Source organism: Oncorhynchus nerka, linkage group LG28 (genome assembly GCF_034236695.1).
Source record: "Oncorhynchus nerka isolate Pitt River linkage group LG28, Oner_Uvic_2.0, whole genome shotgun sequence".
Taxonomy (NCBI): domain Eukaryota; kingdom Metazoa; phylum Chordata; class Actinopteri; order Salmoniformes; family Salmonidae; genus Oncorhynchus; species Oncorhynchus nerka.
This window is the reverse complement of record NC_088423.1, coordinates 74,288,903-74,306,307: the sequence shown is the minus strand read 5'-3', so window position 1 is coordinate 74,306,307 and position 17,405 is coordinate 74,288,903. Positions and strand designations below refer to the sequence as shown.

Genomic DNA, 17,405 nt, shown 5'->3' with positions numbered 1-17,405 from the left:
TTTAAAACATGGTTATATTTACTTTGTTTACAAACATTGTAGTAAAACAAGCTGATATTTTGAGTTCTGATGGGGTATGACAGTTTAACTAAGCTCATGAGGTATTTACAAGTTATATTCTTCAAGAATCAATGGTTACATATAATTAATTTATAAGTCCAAAAATTGATATAGCAATTTCAGATTGCCCCTTCAATGACTAAGTCTTTGCATATGTATCCAATTGATTGAATTGGAATTGTTGATTGTTAATATGTCTGGTCTTTCTTTTCACCAAAGAGTTCTGTCTCTGCCCAGCTGGGAGGCTGGCTTGTATCATGCACTCTCCTTGGGCAGCCCGTCAGATCCAAGCAAATGCTCACTAGGGTCCTCCACCACGCGAGGTCCAGGTCCAGCCTTATACACAAATCAGAAATAATCCCTCAGACAAACCAACTTAATATCACATCAAAATGTAGCAGATCCAAACATAATGTGTGTGTTTATAGGATCTGCATTCCTGGTGATTTCCCGTAAGCCGGTTGGAGAGAGCCAAAACCTTCCACTACGCCAACCGTATGTATGTATGTATGTATGTATGTATGTATGTATGTATGTATGTATGTATGTATGTATGCATGTGTGTATGTGTGTGTGTGTGTGTGTGTATGTACCTTGGTGCTGATTATATAGCTGATTCCCTTCACCATGGGCTCCATACCAATGGCCTGCTTCAGCTCCTCAGATAGTGTTGTTGGGGCAACCGTAAGACCCTGTAGAAACCTGACGTGGGACAGGTAAAGTCACAGGAGGGAGTGTTGTCTGACTGTCTGAGTGTGTGTTTGTGAGAAACTCACTGTACTCCGTTGGTCTCTGGTGGGAAGAAGTGTTTGACCACCTGGACAAACTCTTCCACATTCTGCTGAAGAGTGTAGATCACTGCATTGGGACCTGCATCAAATGTGTATGCCACCTGGTGGAGAAGATAAAACATCGGTCACTGCTTATACTCATGAAAAGAACTCTGAACCAAAGTTATAGCTTTGTTACAGCAGTGTTATAACGGAGTCAGCAGAAGGAGGGATGTGATGCTGCACTAGTCCTCTGAGACTCATGAAGAAGTACTAGATCATAGACGCGGCAAAGAGGTCAATAGAACGCAGACCATGTGGGATAGAAGAAGGATGCCGGATTGGTGCACAACAAATCTGATCTAACAAAGTGGATATTCGTCAAATCCGTCATGATCAATGTATTGTAACAGGCCCACAACGTGTTTGCAAAGTCTGATTTGGATATACTGTTTTCGCTGCATAACATTTCAGGTTTAGAAGAAGTGACTGCTAAATGCTAACTCCCATTCATATAAGCTGGTAGCATAGAGAAATCAGTGGTGGTAGTCAAAGTTATTTTTGAACTGTAATGCAGTTGATTGGTGATGATGACATGAACATGTATTGAAATTGACATCAATACAAGCATTATACTCCGATTTTTACCACAACATGGTGTGAAATACACATAAACAACAGCCTAAATGTAGGCTAATTTCGCTTAGGGGAAATAAGGAGATTCTGGATCTTTCCATGGCATTTCCACTGTTTTGGTCAAGATCCATTGACTTCTTTACCACATCCATACTTGGGCTTGTTAACACATTTTCTATTCCTCTTGAACTGTAGAAATACTACCAGTTTCATATCTCTATTTCATAATCTCAGAATATAAACAATTACTGCACCTTGTTCTGCTTCTTAGCTTAGACCCCTTGTAGAACTGTCAATGTCCCATATGACTAGCACATTTCCATGACTAAAAGAAAGAACTAACTCCCTGATGGTGCTCACCTTTGTTTCCCTGTAGTGACGGTTATAACGGTGCACAAGGTTGATAACACGGCGCGACACGTCGTTGAGGTAGAAGATGGGTGGGTAGGTGTCCAGGCAGGTGGCATGGAACTGATTGCTATCCTTCATGGTCAGCTCAGCGAACGCAGTAAAGTCCCTCTTATGTACAGCCTCAATCATCTCCTTCATCCTGGCTGGGACCACAGAGTCTGCCCGGTGCTGAGGGGGAGAGCACAAGGGTTAAGGGTTAATAACTTTGTGTGTGTGTGTGTGTGTGTGTGTGTGTGTGTACCTTCAGGAGACTGCTCGTCTCTACACTAGTTTGCATGCCGGAAGTGCTGCCAACTGGTTTCCGCTCAGCACTGACCTAAAAAGAGAGAGGGAGACAGAGAGATGGGGGTGTTGAGATTATTAAAGAAATGGGAGAAATGTATATGCCAACATTTGCTCCAGAAAAAGTCATCTTTAGTAATGATCAGAGAGACCTACCACCAGTACAAGGACCCTGAGCTCAGGCCAGTGAGTCTCTGGCTCCACCTGCTGGGCCAGACTGTCCTTGCCATCTCCTTGCTGGCCCATAATCCACTGGACGAAGCCCCCATACATACTCCTACAGGCACTGCCTGAACCCTGCCTAGAAACCACAGACAACTCCCCCTCCACTCCCATCACCCGGGACAGGGTGTACACTGGAACAGGAGAGTGGAGTGGGGAGACAAGATGGAGAGACAAAAGGAAAGTAAGGAGAAGAGGGATGAGGAGATGGAGACGGTACTTAAGTTCACAACATTTAAAAAGCATAAAACTAGTTTCACACAAGCATTTACTTAATTTGATCTATTTAATGCTGTGTTGGGTACAAACCATTATGATAGGACAGTCTCTTACCCAGACAGGCATAGCCGGCAGCAGAGGAGGCCAGTCCGGCTGCAGTTGGGAAGTTGTTGACAGAGCAGATGTGGACTTTATGGGACAAACCGGCCGTGTCTACATCAGCCTCCCCATCACTACGTCGCTTACGGGCCAGGCGCCGAACTGAGGAAGGAAACCACCAAAAACAACACATCATTGCTTGTCCTCCCCCTTTGCTCTCTTACTCTTCCCCCTCTACTCTCTCCCTCTATCATATCATTGCATATAGTGACTCACTCTCCCTAAGGCAGGACTGTAGTCTGGGCTGGGTTATGTCCTCCTCTTTGCCGTTGAGCCAGATACGATCCTCCTGGAACGACCTGCTGCACGCCACTGTTGTGGTTGTTTTGAGCTGGGAGGAATAAGGACACAAGGCAGAAATCGTTAGCTTTTGTTGTTTTAACAAAACAGTAATATTTAGCCACTTGCCGAGTGTCTGGTGAACAGTATTACAGTCTTACCTGGTCTTGATGTAATGTGACACTCAAAGATGAATTTATGGGTAGAATCAACTCTTCATCCCTCTTCCCCCCTTTGAAACAGCAATAACAACAAAGCATTTACAATTTAATACATAGTTATTTTCAAAGATTGTACAGAGAACATTCCTTTCACATCATTGTGGCAATACATTTGTCATGTACCAATGCACACACACCAAAGCGTGGCTAGAAGTAGCTACAGTGTTGCAAGCAAGCATTTCATTGATTCAATAAATGTTAGTTTTACATTACATTAGATGTGGTTGACAGTGTTCTTTGGTTGACATGTCTGTAGTGGATTATACGAAAATACAATACTCACAGTATTTGATGACAGCGATATTCACAGGCGCACTGCATGTTACCATGGTGAGCTTTTTGCCGCTGGACATTTCGATAAAGTAAAATCAGGAGCAATAAAATAACAAAAAATACTATAAACGCGAGACTGTCTAATATTTTGAGATCAACTGATACAGTAATGTCTGCACAATCATAGAGCTTTACAAAACGTGTCTGTGGATTGGAGGGGGTAGAGCACGTGACTAAACCTCCCACCAATCAGCGCCACTCATGTACCGTGACTGAAACAAGGCAGCCAATCCTTTTGATCAGACCACGGTCGTCCGAAAATGAGGCCAGAGCCACATTTAGGGGGCGTATCTTGATCGCAGGCATAAATGCAGTAGTGACTGGATATTACGAATGATAGTGCCGGGTATATTTGACCATATACCGTATATTAACAGCTCTTGTGTTATGTTCTTCTTTTATATGAAATTATGGTTTCAGAGGAAAGAAAAAAAACAGTAATCTAGTGTATAATTATTGTTATTATAAGAGGAACACTTGTTTTATGATCAAGAAGAATGACTCCTTGTCTGCTTTATCAATGCTGACATTGATTTATTGGAGTGAACGCTTTGAACATGAAACCAAATCCCCCATGAATTTATCTCCAAATATTTAGTAACATCATGCTTGTAAGAACATCAATGTACTGTCAGATATTGAGTATTACCTGTGGCAGGTGAACAATAGAATCAACCATTCATATATCTGTGGTCTCACCAGACACCTGTTCAATGTGAGTGAAGCAGGACGTTCTTTAAGTGCTGTTGTAGACTAACAACTGAGATCATTTAACAAATCCTGCTACAAATACATGTCTCAGCCTCTTAATGCACATACTGCATACATTTCAGCATAGAGTATTTGAACCTAGTGAGTCAAAGCAACTATCTATTGCCAGCCTATACATTAGGATAGCCTAAGACGCTACCTAGGAGGGCTTGTAAAGAAGATTGACTACATTTTAATACAAACTATATTTTTCTTACACCATTGCTCTTAAGTGATTATACTTTTTTTAATGAAAGCAAATGTAGTGTAAACCCATATGACCAATCAATGAGTCTTCAAGCACTCAGCTCACAGACAAAATATCATCATGATAAAGCTGTTGATTATTTGTGGAATAAGCATTCAAATGTAAGGCTTTTTTATTTTTTAAATGTAAACTGTTGGATACAGGTCAGCAAAATTTTACAAAAAAGAATGAATATACCCATGTGCTCTGTCCAATTGGATGTTTTCACTATTTACTGAGTAGCAGCAGACAGTATTCACAAAGCAGTCTCTAGAAAAATGCATCAGCAGCAATATACCCTAAGTTGAATTTTGTTCTGCTTCTTGTGGTGGAGAAAAAGTAAAACGTGGTGAAAATGGATATAAGAGAGAATATAGTAATGAGTTCCAGATGCACACAGGGGCTGATGTGATACCCCTGGGTGCATGACAAAGGCAGGGCCTTTGGCAAGTCAAAGACGGCCGCCAACGAACAGAGCCCTGCTCCAACCTATCCAGTCCTGAATCCCGCCCTAAGCCAGCCGTCTGACTGGTTCCTGAGCTCCTTTCAACGCATCAATCATCATCCTCATCCGAGTCCATCACCTTTCGTCGGTTGAACTGAGGGGAGGAAAGGGGATGCAGTCAGTTAAAAGTCTGAGATTGTGATACTGTATTTGATCCGTGGACTCACCTTGACAGTTGTCTTTTTTTCTGTTTGCTGACTAACTTTTTCTAGGATGTCGATCAAACCAGTCTCTGAAATCTGAAAAGAGACAATCCAAATGTAAGGAAGAGCCAATAGCAGATGGGTCAAGTCAGTGCTTTTCATAGGGAATAGTTTTTAATGTTTAAACATTTGAATGATAAGAAAAAAAAACTGAAAATTGAATGTGAATTCACAGGGCAAAATATGGTCCTGTATATGACTGCTCGGGGGCAATGCAGTCACTAGCGAAGAGAAAGAACCGTCAGGCTGCCTAAGTGTTTGTTTTTCTTTTTGGGTCGCGTAAGTCCAAACAGTGTAAAAAATACATATATAGTATACACTGAGTGTAAAAAACATTAGGAATAGCTGCTCTTTCCATAACTGACTGACTAGGTGAATCCAGGTGAAAGCTATGATCCCTTATTGATGTCACTTGTTAAATCCACGTCAATCAGTGTAGATGAAGGGGAGGAGACAGGTTAAAGAAGGATTTTTAAGCCTTGAGACAATTGAGACATGGATTGTGTAGGTGTGCTATTCATATGAGAGGGGACGCAGTCCCTATGTTGTATTGTTGTCTCTACCTTCTTGCCCTTTGTGCTGTTGTCTGTGCCCAATCATCTTTGTACCATGTTTTGTGCTGCTACCATGTTGTGTTGCTACCATGTTGTTGTCATGCTGTGTTTCTACCATGCGGTGTTGTCATTTGTTGCTGCCTTGCTATGTTGTTGTCTCGTCATGTGTGTTTTGTCCTATATTTGTATATATATATATATTTTTTTTTTATGGATCCCAGCCCCTGTCCCCACAGGAGGCCCTTTGCCTTTTGGTAGGCCATCATTGAAAATAAGAATTTGTTCTAAACTGACTTGCCTAGTTGAATAAAGGTTAAATAAAAAATTTAAAAATAGGGTGACTGGGCAAGAAAAAAGTTAAATGCCTTTGAACAGGGTATGGTAGTAGGTGCCAGATTTTTGCAATGCTGCTGGGGTTTTCACGCTCAACAGTTTCCTGTGTGTATCAAGATTGGTCCACCACCCAAAGGACATCCAGCCAACGTGACAACTGTCGGAAGCATTGGAGTCAGCATGGACCTGCGTCCCTGTGAAACGCTTTTGATACCTTGTAAAGCCCATGCCCCGATGAATAGAGGTTGTTTTGAGAGCAAAAAAGGAGTGCAACTCAATGTTAGGAAGGTGTTTCTAATGTTAGGGCACACACATATAGAGTTGAAGTCGGAAGTTTACATACACCTTAGCCAAATGCATTTAAACTCAGTTTTTCACAATTCCTGACATTTAATCCTAGTAAAAATTCCCTGTCTTAGATCTGTTAGGATCACTACTTTATTTTAAGAATGTGAAATGTCAGAATAATAGTTTACATACATTAAATTGTTAGTGTATGTAAACTTCTGACCCACTGGAATTGTGATACAGTGAATTATAAGTGAAATAGTCGGTCAGTAAACAATTGTTTGGAAAAATTACTTGTGTCATGGACAAAGCAGATGTCCTAACAGACTTGCCAAAAGTATAGTTTGTTAACAAGACATTTCTGGAATGGTTGAAAAACAGGTTTTAATGACTCCAACCTAAGTGTATGTAAACTTACAAATAAAATCGCAGGAAATGAGCTTTAAAACGGCAAAAAGTTATTTCAGCTCCATGGAGAACTTTGTAGAATTGCAGGAAATTGGCTTAAAAATCGACAAATTTCTCTACACCACCAAGATGGGGGCCTCTAAAATGTTCTCGCCCCCTACCTCCCCCATAGCCTAAGCCCCACTTTTTTCAGTTAGGGATTTTTTCCTAAGCATTAACAATCACAATTTTGTTTAAACGTACGTTCAATGATATATGTCCACATATGCTTTAGGTCTAGTTCTCTCACCTTTCCTCCCAGCTGACCCATGCGAGCCATCTGTATGAGGTAATTCTCCACTGCTTTGGCCTTCTCTGGCTTCACCAGAGCCAAGTTACTCACTGCAACAAAATATAGCAGGCTTTTAGGCAATGGAGCCACCTATTGCTAAACCAGGCGTAGGTGCTGAAAGTTCCAATATCAGATCAATGATTCATTCAAACCAGGGGGATATGAAAGACCTACATCTGGCGCGGGCGGACTGGTCTAGAACCTGAGCCAGTATGGAGTTCCTCATCTCTGTTTCCCTGTGAAAAGACAGTACAGAAGATTATAGTTAGGCCACAATGGCTACGTTTACACAAGCAGCCCAGTTGGGCTGCCTGTGTAAATGAAGCCAATTGTTTTATCACATTAACTAGATTTATAAATAGTCTGTCACATAGTTCTTCATAAATCAGAGCTGCAAAGTGCAGGTCAAGACATGCAACATTAGCAAACTACTGTGAACTAAACCAACAACAGGGGAGACATCTGTGTCTCTGAAATGTAGCTATACTCAGCGCTGAGTTGTGAATGCATGACGGGAATAAAAGTTTAGATGGATAAATAATGAAGACCGACTTCTGTTTGGCCTCCTGCTGCCCTTGCTGGTCATTTGAAGAGTCCTGGGAAGGGAGAGGAGAAAAGAGACAGTCAAAGTCCACTCCTTTCTTTAGTTGTTTAAACATAGGTATTTTTAAACAACAAGAGAACAGACCAGCCAACAGGCTACTGTATCACACAGCCATGCTGAGCGCACACATCGGCTCTCTCTTGAAGTGCAGCCTAATATTGATGTGAATTTTTCACACCCTTGGCAAAGGGACTAGATCTTTGAACAACAGTTTAAACTGTACCAAAACGTGGTTCAGAAAACAACCCGTTGCCCCCTCCCCTATCCCTACTCCTTTGGATTTTGCAGATCTGAAAGAGCCTATTGGTAGACTGGGTGGAGCCATCCCCATATTGATTACATCTGCCCAGTTCCTTCACATCTAGCCTACCTCAAGAGGGACAGGGATAGGGAGTGGGACACAATTAACTGTAGTATAGTAGAATACAAAGTGAATATTTACAGGTTTCTGGGAAAAAAATTATACAAAGCTTAAAAAAAAAAAAAAATATATATATATATATATATATATTATTTTGTAAGTTTAACATATAAGCTTCACTCAAGCTTGATAACCATGTCCCAAACCATTCACAATACATCATGGTTCTGGCATTCAAACATTTTGCTATTCCTTTATTGCAAACATACTTGGGTCACATTACTCAAGGAGCACAGACACAACTGCCAGACATGCTGCATTGCTCAGTCCAGGTCATTAATTATACAGCCGTTTGCCATGTCACCGTCATCACACAATGTGCAGTACAGTAGCTGTACAGCAGCTTACCCCCGGACTCATTTGGTTCCAAGACAGACTCTGAAAAATTTGCAACTCAAATTCAATGACAACATCTCTGTTGGATGAAAGGATTCCTAGTGTGACTATGTCCATCCCATTCCCAATCTTTTGATTGATAATCTCTGTCATCATGTCACTCATATTGAGGTATAACTCATTCATAAACACTAACTACCTTTAGCGCCTATTGACAATAGTATCTTCTGGCTGGGGGAGTTTTGTTAAGAGCCCCGACACTCGTTGCGGATGTTAAAACGCATTACTTGCGGTACGGTTTTGGAAACATAAGTCACGTGTCTTTCATATATGCGAGAAATAATAATAAATCCCCCCAAAATAAAAGGTTAAATTACTACACACCTTATTTATTTATTTGTATTATTAACCTTTATTTAACCAGGGGAACTCATTGAGACCATGGTCTCATTTCCAATGGTGCCCTGAGAACAACAGTTCAAGCAATGTGAACAACAATTCCAGCATGATCACTACAAAGTTACAGTTACAACATTTCAAATAAATTGTTACATTCAAAAGGTTAGTAGAAACAAATATATACAATCAATCAAAACCAGTGCAGTTTTCATTGGTCACATTTTTTATTATAGCCGTAAATTCACCTTTTGGGACCAAAGAATCAAGTTTTAGAGTGACCTGTAGGACATTCCAGGACGGAGGGGCATAGTAACTAAAAGCAGTCTTCCCTAACTCAGAGGAGACCCATGGAATCTCTAGTACCAACCAGTCTTGAGAGAGAGTATTATACTTACCAGATGTCCTATTTAGAAGTGAGATGAGGTAGTATGGGAGTGCTTTATTTAATAATATTAGCCAATGTTGGGTCCTTCTGTTACTCAGAGACTCCCATCCAACAGAACTATATAAGAGAAAATGATGCGTACAGAAATGATCACCAATGATAAAACGAAAGGCTTAGTGGTAGACTGTATCTAGAGGTTTTAACAGAGGCTGCCGTATGCATGAAGATTGAGTCGCCATAGTCAATTACTGGGAAGTGTTGCTTGAGCGATCTTCCCCCTATCTTCAAAAGTGAGACAATTTATTTCTATACAGGCAGTGGCGTTTACACTTGTCACATATCAGTTTGGAAACAATGTTAAAAAAATGGTCTTAATAAAGCTGCATACAAACATGGTCCCTTTTCTGCTTTCTTGACTAAGGCAGCTCCAAAATGCAGGTGTTTCAGCCTAGCTCAGTGCTTTCTGTGTTGGAAGGGCAGCCAGCAGAAAATATTGAGCATAGGGGTTGGTAATAGAGGTCGACCGATTAATCGGAATGGCCAATTAACTAGGGCCGATTTAAAGTTTTCATAACAATTGGTAATCGCCATTTTTGGACACCGATTGTGGCCGATTACATTGCACTCCACGAGGAGACTGTGTGGCAGGCTGACTACCTGTTACGCGAATGCAGCAAGGAGCCAATGTCAGTTGCTAGCTAGCATTAAACTGATCTTATAAAAAACAAATCAATCTTAACATAATCATTAGTTAAACTAGTAATATCATCAACCATGTGTAGTTATCTAGCTTGTCCTGTGTTGCATATAATCAATGCGGTGCCTGTTAATTGATCATTGAATCATAGCCTACCTCGCCAAACGGGTAATTTAACAGGCGCATTCGCGAAAAAAAGCACTGTCGTTGCACCAATGTGAACCTAACCATAAACATCAATGTCTTAAAATCTATACTCAAGTATAGATTTTTAAACCTGCATATTTAGTTAATATTGCCTGCTAACATGAATTTCTTTTAACTAGGGAAATTGTGTCACTTCTCTTGCGTTCTGTGCAACAGAGTCAGGGTAGATGCAGCAGTTTGGGCCGCCTAGCTCGTTGCAAACTGTGTGAAGACTATTTCTTCCTAACAAAGACAGCCAACTTTGCCAAACGGGGGATGATTTAACAAAAGCACATTTGCGAAAAAAAAAAGCACAATCGTTGTATGAATGTACCTAACCATAAACATCAATGCCTTTCTTAAAATCAATACACAGAAGTATATATTTTTAAACCTGCATATTTAGTTAAAAGAAATCCAGGTTAACAGGCAATATTAAACTAGGGAAATTGTGTCACTTCTCTTGCGTTCATTGCACGCAGAGTCAGGGTATATGAAACAGTTTGGGCCGCCTGGCTGGTTGCAAACTAATTGCCGGGATGCCACCCGTTAGATAAAATACGGAAAGGTTCCGTATTTCACTGAAAGAATAAACGTTTTGTTTTCGAAATGACAGTTTATGGATTTGACCATATTAATGATCTACGGCTCGTATTTCAGTGTGTTATTATGTTATTATAATTAAGTCTATGAATTGATAGAGCAGTCTGACTGAGCGGTGGTATGCAGCAGCTTTCATCTCCAACACTCTGTTTTTGCATTATTTAAACCAAATTGAACATGTTTCATTATTTATTTGAGACTAAATTGATTTTGATGTATTATATTAAGTTAAAATAAAAGTGTTCATTGTTCATTCAGTATTGTTGTAATTGTCATTATTACAAATATATATATATATATTTTTTAAATATATATATATATTTTTAAATATATATTATATATATAATATAAATACATTTTTATTTGCCGATTAATCGGTTTTTGGTCATCCAATAATCCAGTATCAGCGTTGAAAAATCATAATCGGTCAACCTCTAATAATGAGTTTGCCCCACAAAGATTTACATGCTAAAATTGCCACTGTATAAAGGAAATCAGTCTTTACTTGCAACTTTTTGTTTTTTTAAAGGCCAACTTAACATCAATCCAAATGCCTAGCTACTTATAAATGGAGAACTAGCATAATTTGAGCTCCTCTCTCAAGGTCTTTAAAATCAATTTTACAACACCTGGAGAAAAACAAACTTGGTTTTATCAACATTCATTTAAGATCGGTAATCAATTCTTTAATTGAATCAAAGCCAAGCTGAAGGTCATGAATGGCTTGCTGCACTGAGGGGGCAAATTAATAAATTACTCATCTGCATAGAGATGTAAGCACCAGTTATTATTATTCAGGGACAAACCACCATTATTTATGAAAATAGTGAACAGTAAAGGGCCTAGTATTGAGCCTTGTGGCACTCCTTTGATTATGTTAAGAAAATTAGACAGAATGCCATCAATAGATATACATTGACTTCTGTCGTGCAGTTGCCTGGAAACCGGACGTTGAATTGCATTGAATCCTATGTTGGGCAGAAATGTGCATTTCAGTCAAGAAAGTTTCCTCCACCAACCTCTACAAGCCAGAATGTTGAATAAAATAATATTACTGTGTACTTAACCGGTTATACGTACAGTTGGTCCTTTTGGCAGTAGTAATGTGAAACAAAATATCCACAGGAAAGTATAATTACATACATTTTTCAAAGCACTGGTAATGTGTTCAGAATTCTCACATGAAGCATGAGCAGAACAATATAAACACATGCACGAGCTCGGCAAGTACGCACACATCTCGTGCATGTATTTTTGTCTTCTGTGAATGTTTCAGGTGATAGAAATCTGAGAAGCACTTGCTGTACTAATTAGCTCTTTGTGCTTCGTACACCTGTGCGTAAACGGAAATCGGACACCAAAAACTTTTGTCACTGGAAAAATACTGTCAGCTGCAACTGTTTTAAAATGTATTTTAATGTGATATGAAAGTTGAGGGCATTATGTTTCTAGAACCATACCGCAATTGAAAATCGATTCAAGTGGGTTGGCGGCCTCCCTTTGGTTGTGCCGTGGCGGAGATCTTCATGGGCTATATTCGGCCTGGTCTCAGGATGGTAAGTTGGTGGTTGAAGATATCCCTCTAGTGGTGTGGGAGCTGTGCTTTGGCAAAGTAGGTGGGGTTATATCCTGCCTGTTTGGCCTTGTCTGGGGGTATCGTCGGATGGGGCCACAGTGTCTCCTGACCCCTTCTGTCTCAGCCTCCAGTATTTATGCTGCAGTAGTTTGTGTCGGGTGGCTAGGGTCAGTCTGTTATATCTGGATTATTTCTCCTGTCTTATCCGGTGTCCTGTGTGAATTTAAGTATGCTTTCTCTCTCTCTCGGAGGACCTGAGCCCTAGGACCATGCCTCAGGACTACCTGGCGTGATGACTCCTTGCTGTCCCCAGTCCATCTGGCCGTGCTGCTGCTCCAGTTTCAACTGTTCTGCCTGCGGCTATGGAACCCTGACCTGTTCACCGGACGTGCTACCTGTCCCAGACCTGCTGTTTTCAACTCTCTAGAGACAGCATGAGCGGTAGAGATACTCTCAATGATTATCTATGAAAAGCCAAATGACATTTACTCCTGAGGTGCTGACTTGTTCCACTCTCGACAACTACTGTGATTATTATTATTTGACAATGCTGGTCATTTATGAACATTTGAACATCTTGGCCATGTCCTGTTATAATCTCCACCCGGCACAGCCAGAAGAGGACTGGCCACCCCTCATAGCCTGGTTCCTCTCTAGGCTTCTTCATAGGTTTTGGCATTTCTAGGGAGTTTTTCCTAGTCACCGTGCTTCTACACCTGCATTGCTTGCTGTTTGGGGTTTTAGGCTGGGTTTCTGTACAGCACTTTGATATATCAGCTGATGTAAGAAGGGCTATATAAATACATTTGATTTGATTTGAAATTTGATTTGATGGCTGTTTTGGCTGCCAGGGCCAACTCGCCTCTAAACAGAACATGTAAGGTCCTTGGACTAAAAGGAGTGATTTTAGGTTCATTTAGTCCAATATTGGGCTAATCTAGGTATATCTATTAAGTAAGGTGTTTTGCTTAATGAAGCTTTAGAAATCAGTGCCAAGCAGGCTTGCTAGATAATACAGACATAGGGTGGGGCTACTAACAATGATGTTCAGTGATTGCTTCAAACTAGGTCTGAAAAACAGACATTCACACTACTCTCGCACATGTGCACCAAAACACCTGGGCACTTGCACGCGCACCAGGGGAGCGGGCACAAGATTCTCAACCCCAGAGGAGTGGGAGACGCGAGCGCCAAAATCAACGAGTCATTGTCCTGTTCATAAATTAAATGTATGTTTCGCCTATTCATAAATGTTGATTAAATCACGTCACACAGCTTACTAGCTACTGGTAGTATAACTCGTGTCTCACTATGGCATGAGTTTACTAGCTAACGTTAGCTAGCTATCAATCTACAGTATCTTATAAGTAACTACGTTAGCTAGTAAACTAGGTACTGAATTATCTGGCTGCTATGCAAACATGCAATGAACAGTATTAGAAAATTCGTTAAAGATGGTGATAGGTTAAAATACTCTAAACTTGAGCTATAAGGCTAACACTAGCTAGCTAGCGACAGACTGAACAGTGGATCTGCATATATGGTCGGAACTATGCATTTTTGGTCCCCTCAGGCTCTCTCCTTACCCCGTGTTTTGACTGCAGTTCGGCCATGCGTTGCCGCCTGATAGCCTCCAATTCGTCGTCTGCCATTGTGTTCGAATAGATAGAAAATAGGCCTTATCAATGGTAAAATAAGAAAATCTGTCACTTCACGAGTCTTGTGGAACTGTTTCGTTAGGGGCCGGGCCCTGCTTCAGTATAATGTAATCGATCTCAGAATAATACAATATGCATCCAGAATAAAGCAATCGAGACACAAAAGGATGATATCGTAGAAATGATCTGTCTGGACAGTTTAGGCCTGCCCATCAACCAGTCACACTTACAACATAAAATATAATTAAATTAGTCATACATAAACATAATATTGTAATTGTTTATTTTGCTATCTAGATTTTCCAAAATGAATTTCAGGACACAAAAATTGGTATCAATATTCTGAAGGAAATGGCACACATCACAACCCCACTGTCCAATAAAGCTTAGACATTTTGTTAATATCAGATCAAACATGAAAAAAAAAGTGTTTGCTGTCATCGATTGGTCCAAAAAGGCAAGTGAAACAAATGACTGGGATCTCTGAGAGCCTTGGATGACAGGATAACAACTGTTACTGGTAGAAATGTACCACATAAAGGATACTGTTCTTGTGTTCTGTACTCAATAACTATAACTAGTATTACACAAGAGTGCTTTCTTAGGTACATTTCTACCTACAATAACTGAAGGATGACTTTAAACCACCTGAATAGGCCCAGGTGACAGGTCTCGGGTCACAGTCAGCCAGGGGCGCGTTCAGCAGGACACCACGTTTTGGAACGTTCAGATGTTTATTCTTCATAACATATTTCTATCTGACATGTAGAACAAGGAATCATGTCAACTCTGGTCATGTCATTTCTATCTGCAACGTTCAACAATGTTTAATCTCTCGTGGACAGACTACGTAAACATAAATGGTTCTGTAGATCTGGCATGATAAAACGGGATGAGTGAGATAATGAGCAGCATTAGTTCAGGTGATTTTGATTAATGACGATTTCACAGGTGTTAGCATCTTTCACATTTTGGAAGGGGAGGGGATATTTGAACCATAGACTTGCCCGTAACTTGCAAAGAGAGAAGGGTGGAGATCTTCGTTCCGGTTCCGATCTCTTCCCTTAACACATATGGACCCGGAACATAATCAAGCATCTGACAATTACGCAAGACATTAGTTCTGGGTTAACCGAGATTAGACAACGTTTGACAACTGAATGTGGCCCAGGTGAGAGATGGTGAGTGGGGGTGAGTGACAGACTCTCTAGCTCCCCCGGTAGGTAGTGTAGGAGAAGCGGCTGCAGAGCAGAGGAACATGGAACTTCTGACTGTGGTCTGTTATGGTGAAGACTATCTGCAGATAAACACAGACCACCAATGTGTTAGTAACCACTCAGCCGATCAATCGGAGCTACCGAAACATTTAGCGTTCAGTTAGCACTCGCAGAGCTGACAAGGAAATAAACAGAAGCTTATTCTGTAGATATAAAGACACATTTATGTCTAACTTTATATGTCCAACCGTCATACATTTAAATGCACACATTCTTTATGATAAAAGCATTGAAGACTGTCTTCAACTAACCTCCACGTATGGGTAGAAAGAGGTCTCTCCTAGACTCCCCCAGTATTGGCCCGTCTCAAAGCGCATCTTGTACACTGCTGGAGTGAAAGTTTCTCTGGTGATGAGTCCTGGGCAGCGCCCATCATCATTAGTAGTCCTGAGAAGAAATTATTTAAAATTATATAAAATACAGTGGACATTGGTTTGATGTGATCCTGAAATAAGCCTTGGCTCATTAACATTACTACCGGTATATATTCATATTTGATAATATTATGCAGCCCTACTGAAAGAGGCTGTAGGGGTGAATCTGAAATTGATAAAACAAATACTAAATGCGTATTTGTCTATTATATTGATTATTATGGAGCTGCTAAGAAATTATTGTGTTAATTTCCATTCTATGTCTATGTTAACTGGTGCTACAGCACACTCTGTGGTGAGGTTACCCTGTGGTGATAAGGTTCCAGAGTGAAGTGGAGGGATCCATGCGATGCAGGCTGAGGGCCATGTGGGCTCCAGGGACGCCCATCCCGGTGTTCAGGACGTGAGTGGTCAGGGGGCTGTATGGAGTTGCCATCTTTGCACACTACAGCGCATACACCGACAGCATAGTGAGTAAACATTATGGACATTTGGCTACTATAATTTTGCACACTATATACAGAAAGCTGTAGGCTAACTGTAGCCTATAAATGATTTATTATTTGGGTTAAAATAGAAGTTAGGCCTAGCTGAACGCTTAATCTCTATGAGATGAACTAACCCAACATTTGTTATATTTTCCCATCTTTTACTTTCGCTTTATTATTTTCATGAATTTCATTACAATCCTGCAGACAAACGAATGTCACATGTCAATAATTTCGGTTAAAACACTATTTCTGAAAATCAAAAGCAATATATTAGCCTACCGTGTATTCGTCCAAAAGATGATCCTTTATGTGCTGTAATCGGCTGGTACTCATGTGCGCTGATTTCAAAGTCATCCCAAACCAGTTTCCCCCTCTAGTGAAAAGTATGACATTTACGGTGAATTAACTGTAACAGATTTTAAGCACAAGTTCAAAACTCACGAGGATATTCATATGACTAGGGCTGCTGTTTGCTGTTGCAACTTACATGTCTCGTTGGGAGGGACATCAGCATTTGTTAATGGTTAAGAGTATGCAAACATCCCAGTAACAATTGGCCTTTTAACATTTTTGGAAACAGGCTTGGGTCAAAGTGCGTTTTAGCACATTTTAGATAAGTCCTTAATAATGATAAAAGTGATGATTGTAGGCCTAAATGTCATTATTAGCATACTTGTGTAGCTTAACATCGTTTCAGTCAGGGTGAATAACATATGCCTACTGCTCTACACAGGGGAGCAAGCTTAAAAACATCTGCTCTATGAGTTGCTTTATTTTCCTTTCAATCCAGTTTAGAAGCTAGATGTATATAATGTACAGTGCATTCAGAGGAATTCAGATCCCTTGACTTTTTCCACATTTTGTTATGCCTTATTCTAAAATTGATTACCTAGATTTTCCCCCCATCAATCAACACACAATACCCAATAATGACAAAGCAGAAACAGTTTTTGTAAAATGTTAGCAAAAATAAATAAAAATGAAAACATTTAATTTACATAACTATTCAGACCCTTTACTCAGTACTTTGTTGAAGCTCCTGTGACAGTGATTACAGTCTTTTTGAGTATGACACTACAAGCTTTGACACTACAAACATTTGTTTTTGCTTTGTCGTTATGGGGTATTGCGTGTAGAGTGATGAGGGAAATGTTTTATTTAATACATTTTTTGAATAAGGCTGTACT

The 17,405-nt window shown here is 40.3% G+C and overlaps 3 protein-coding genes across 4 annotated transcripts; all 3 read right to left on the bottom strand.

Annotated features, from left to right (window-relative positions):
• Positions 1-3,731, bottom strand: LOC115112357 (diphosphomevalonate decarboxylase-like). Its single transcript, XM_029639369.2, has 10 exons — positions 3,543-3,731; positions 3,200-3,270; positions 2,976-3,090; positions 2,715-2,861; positions 2,316-2,515; positions 2,119-2,193; positions 1,827-2,045; positions 837-952; positions 654-762; positions 1-396 (listed from the first exon to the last, which is right to left on the bottom strand). The coding sequence occupies exons 1-10, from the start codon at positions 3,610-3,612 to the stop codon at positions 316-318; spliced, it is 1,203 nt and encodes a 400-aa protein (XP_029495229.1). The 5' UTR covers positions 3,613-3,731; the 3' UTR covers positions 1-315.
• Positions 3,732-4,704: 973 nt separating this feature from the next.
• On the bottom strand, positions 4,705-14,197 carry LOC115112358 (programmed cell death protein 5-like). Of its 2 annotated transcripts, XM_029639370.2 has the most exons (7): positions 14,005-14,197; positions 8,585-8,614; positions 7,764-7,807; positions 7,386-7,447; positions 7,170-7,261; positions 5,262-5,333; positions 4,705-5,188 (listed from the first exon to the last, which is right to left on the bottom strand). In XM_029639370.2, the coding sequence occupies exons 1-7, from the start codon at positions 14,068-14,070 to the stop codon at positions 5,144-5,146; spliced, it is 411 nt and encodes a 136-aa protein (XP_029495230.1). In that variant the 5' UTR covers positions 14,071-14,197; the 3' UTR covers positions 4,705-5,143. The 2 variants fall into 2 exon arrangements, with proteins under 2 accessions (XP_029495230.1, XP_029495231.1); XM_029639371.2 differs by lacking the exon at positions 8,585-8,614 and having other exon boundaries at positions 14,005-14,193.
• Positions 14,198-14,342: 145 nt separating this feature from the next.
• On the bottom strand, positions 14,343-16,713 carry LOC115111123 (5-hydroxyisourate hydrolase-like). The gene is made up of 4 exons (XM_029637000.2): positions 16,498-16,713; positions 16,033-16,172; positions 15,605-15,740; positions 14,343-15,373 (listed from the first exon to the last, which is right to left on the bottom strand). The coding sequence occupies exons 1-4, from the start codon at positions 16,570-16,572 to the stop codon at positions 15,284-15,286; spliced, it is 441 nt and encodes a 146-aa protein (XP_029492860.1). The 5' UTR covers positions 16,573-16,713; the 3' UTR covers positions 14,343-15,283.
• Between the last annotated feature and the right edge of the window lie 692 nt (positions 16,714-17,405).

What these genes read in the sequence shown, in the direction of transcription:
- LOC115111123 (XM_029637000.2), bottom strand. Translation starts at nt 16,572, where the DNA reads ATGACTTTGAAATCAGCGCACATGAGTACCAGCCGATTACAGCACATA. An exon ending in ATCTTTTGGACGAATACACG is followed by an intron (nt 16,173 to 16,497) that starts GTAGGCTAATAT and finishes TATGCGCTGTAG; the next exon opens with TGTGCAAAGATGGCAACTCC. An exon ending in TGGAACCTTATCACCACAGG is followed by an intron (nt 15,741 to 16,032) that starts GTAACCTCACCA and finishes ATTTCTTCTCAG; the next exon opens with GACTACTAATGATGATGGGC.
- LOC115112358 (XM_029639370.2), bottom strand. Translation starts at nt 14,070, where the DNA reads ATGGCAGACGACGAATTGGAGGCTATCAGGCGGCAACGCATGGCCGAA. An exon ending in GGAACCAAATGAGTCCGGGG is followed by an intron (nt 7,808 to 8,584) that starts GTAAGCTGCTGT and finishes CTCCCTTCCCAG; the next exon opens with GACTCTTCAAATGACCAGCA. An exon ending in CCAGTCCGCCCGCGCCAGAT is followed by an intron (nt 7,262 to 7,385) that starts GTAGGTCTTTCA and finishes ATTTTGTTGCAG; the next exon opens with TGAGTAACTTGGCTCTGGTG.
- LOC115112357 (XM_029639369.2), bottom strand. Translation starts at nt 3,612, where the DNA reads ATGTCCAGCGGCAAAAAGCTCACCATGGTAACATGCAGTGCGCCTGTG. An exon ending in TCACATTACATCAAGACCAG is followed by an intron (nt 3,091 to 3,199) that starts GTAAGACTGTAA and finishes TATTCCTCCCAG; the next exon opens with CTCAAAACAACCACAACAGT. An exon ending in AGACGAGCAGTCTCCTGAAG is followed by an intron (nt 2,046 to 2,118) that starts GTACACACACAC and finishes TCTCCCCCTCAG; the next exon opens with CACCGGGCAGACTCTGTGGT.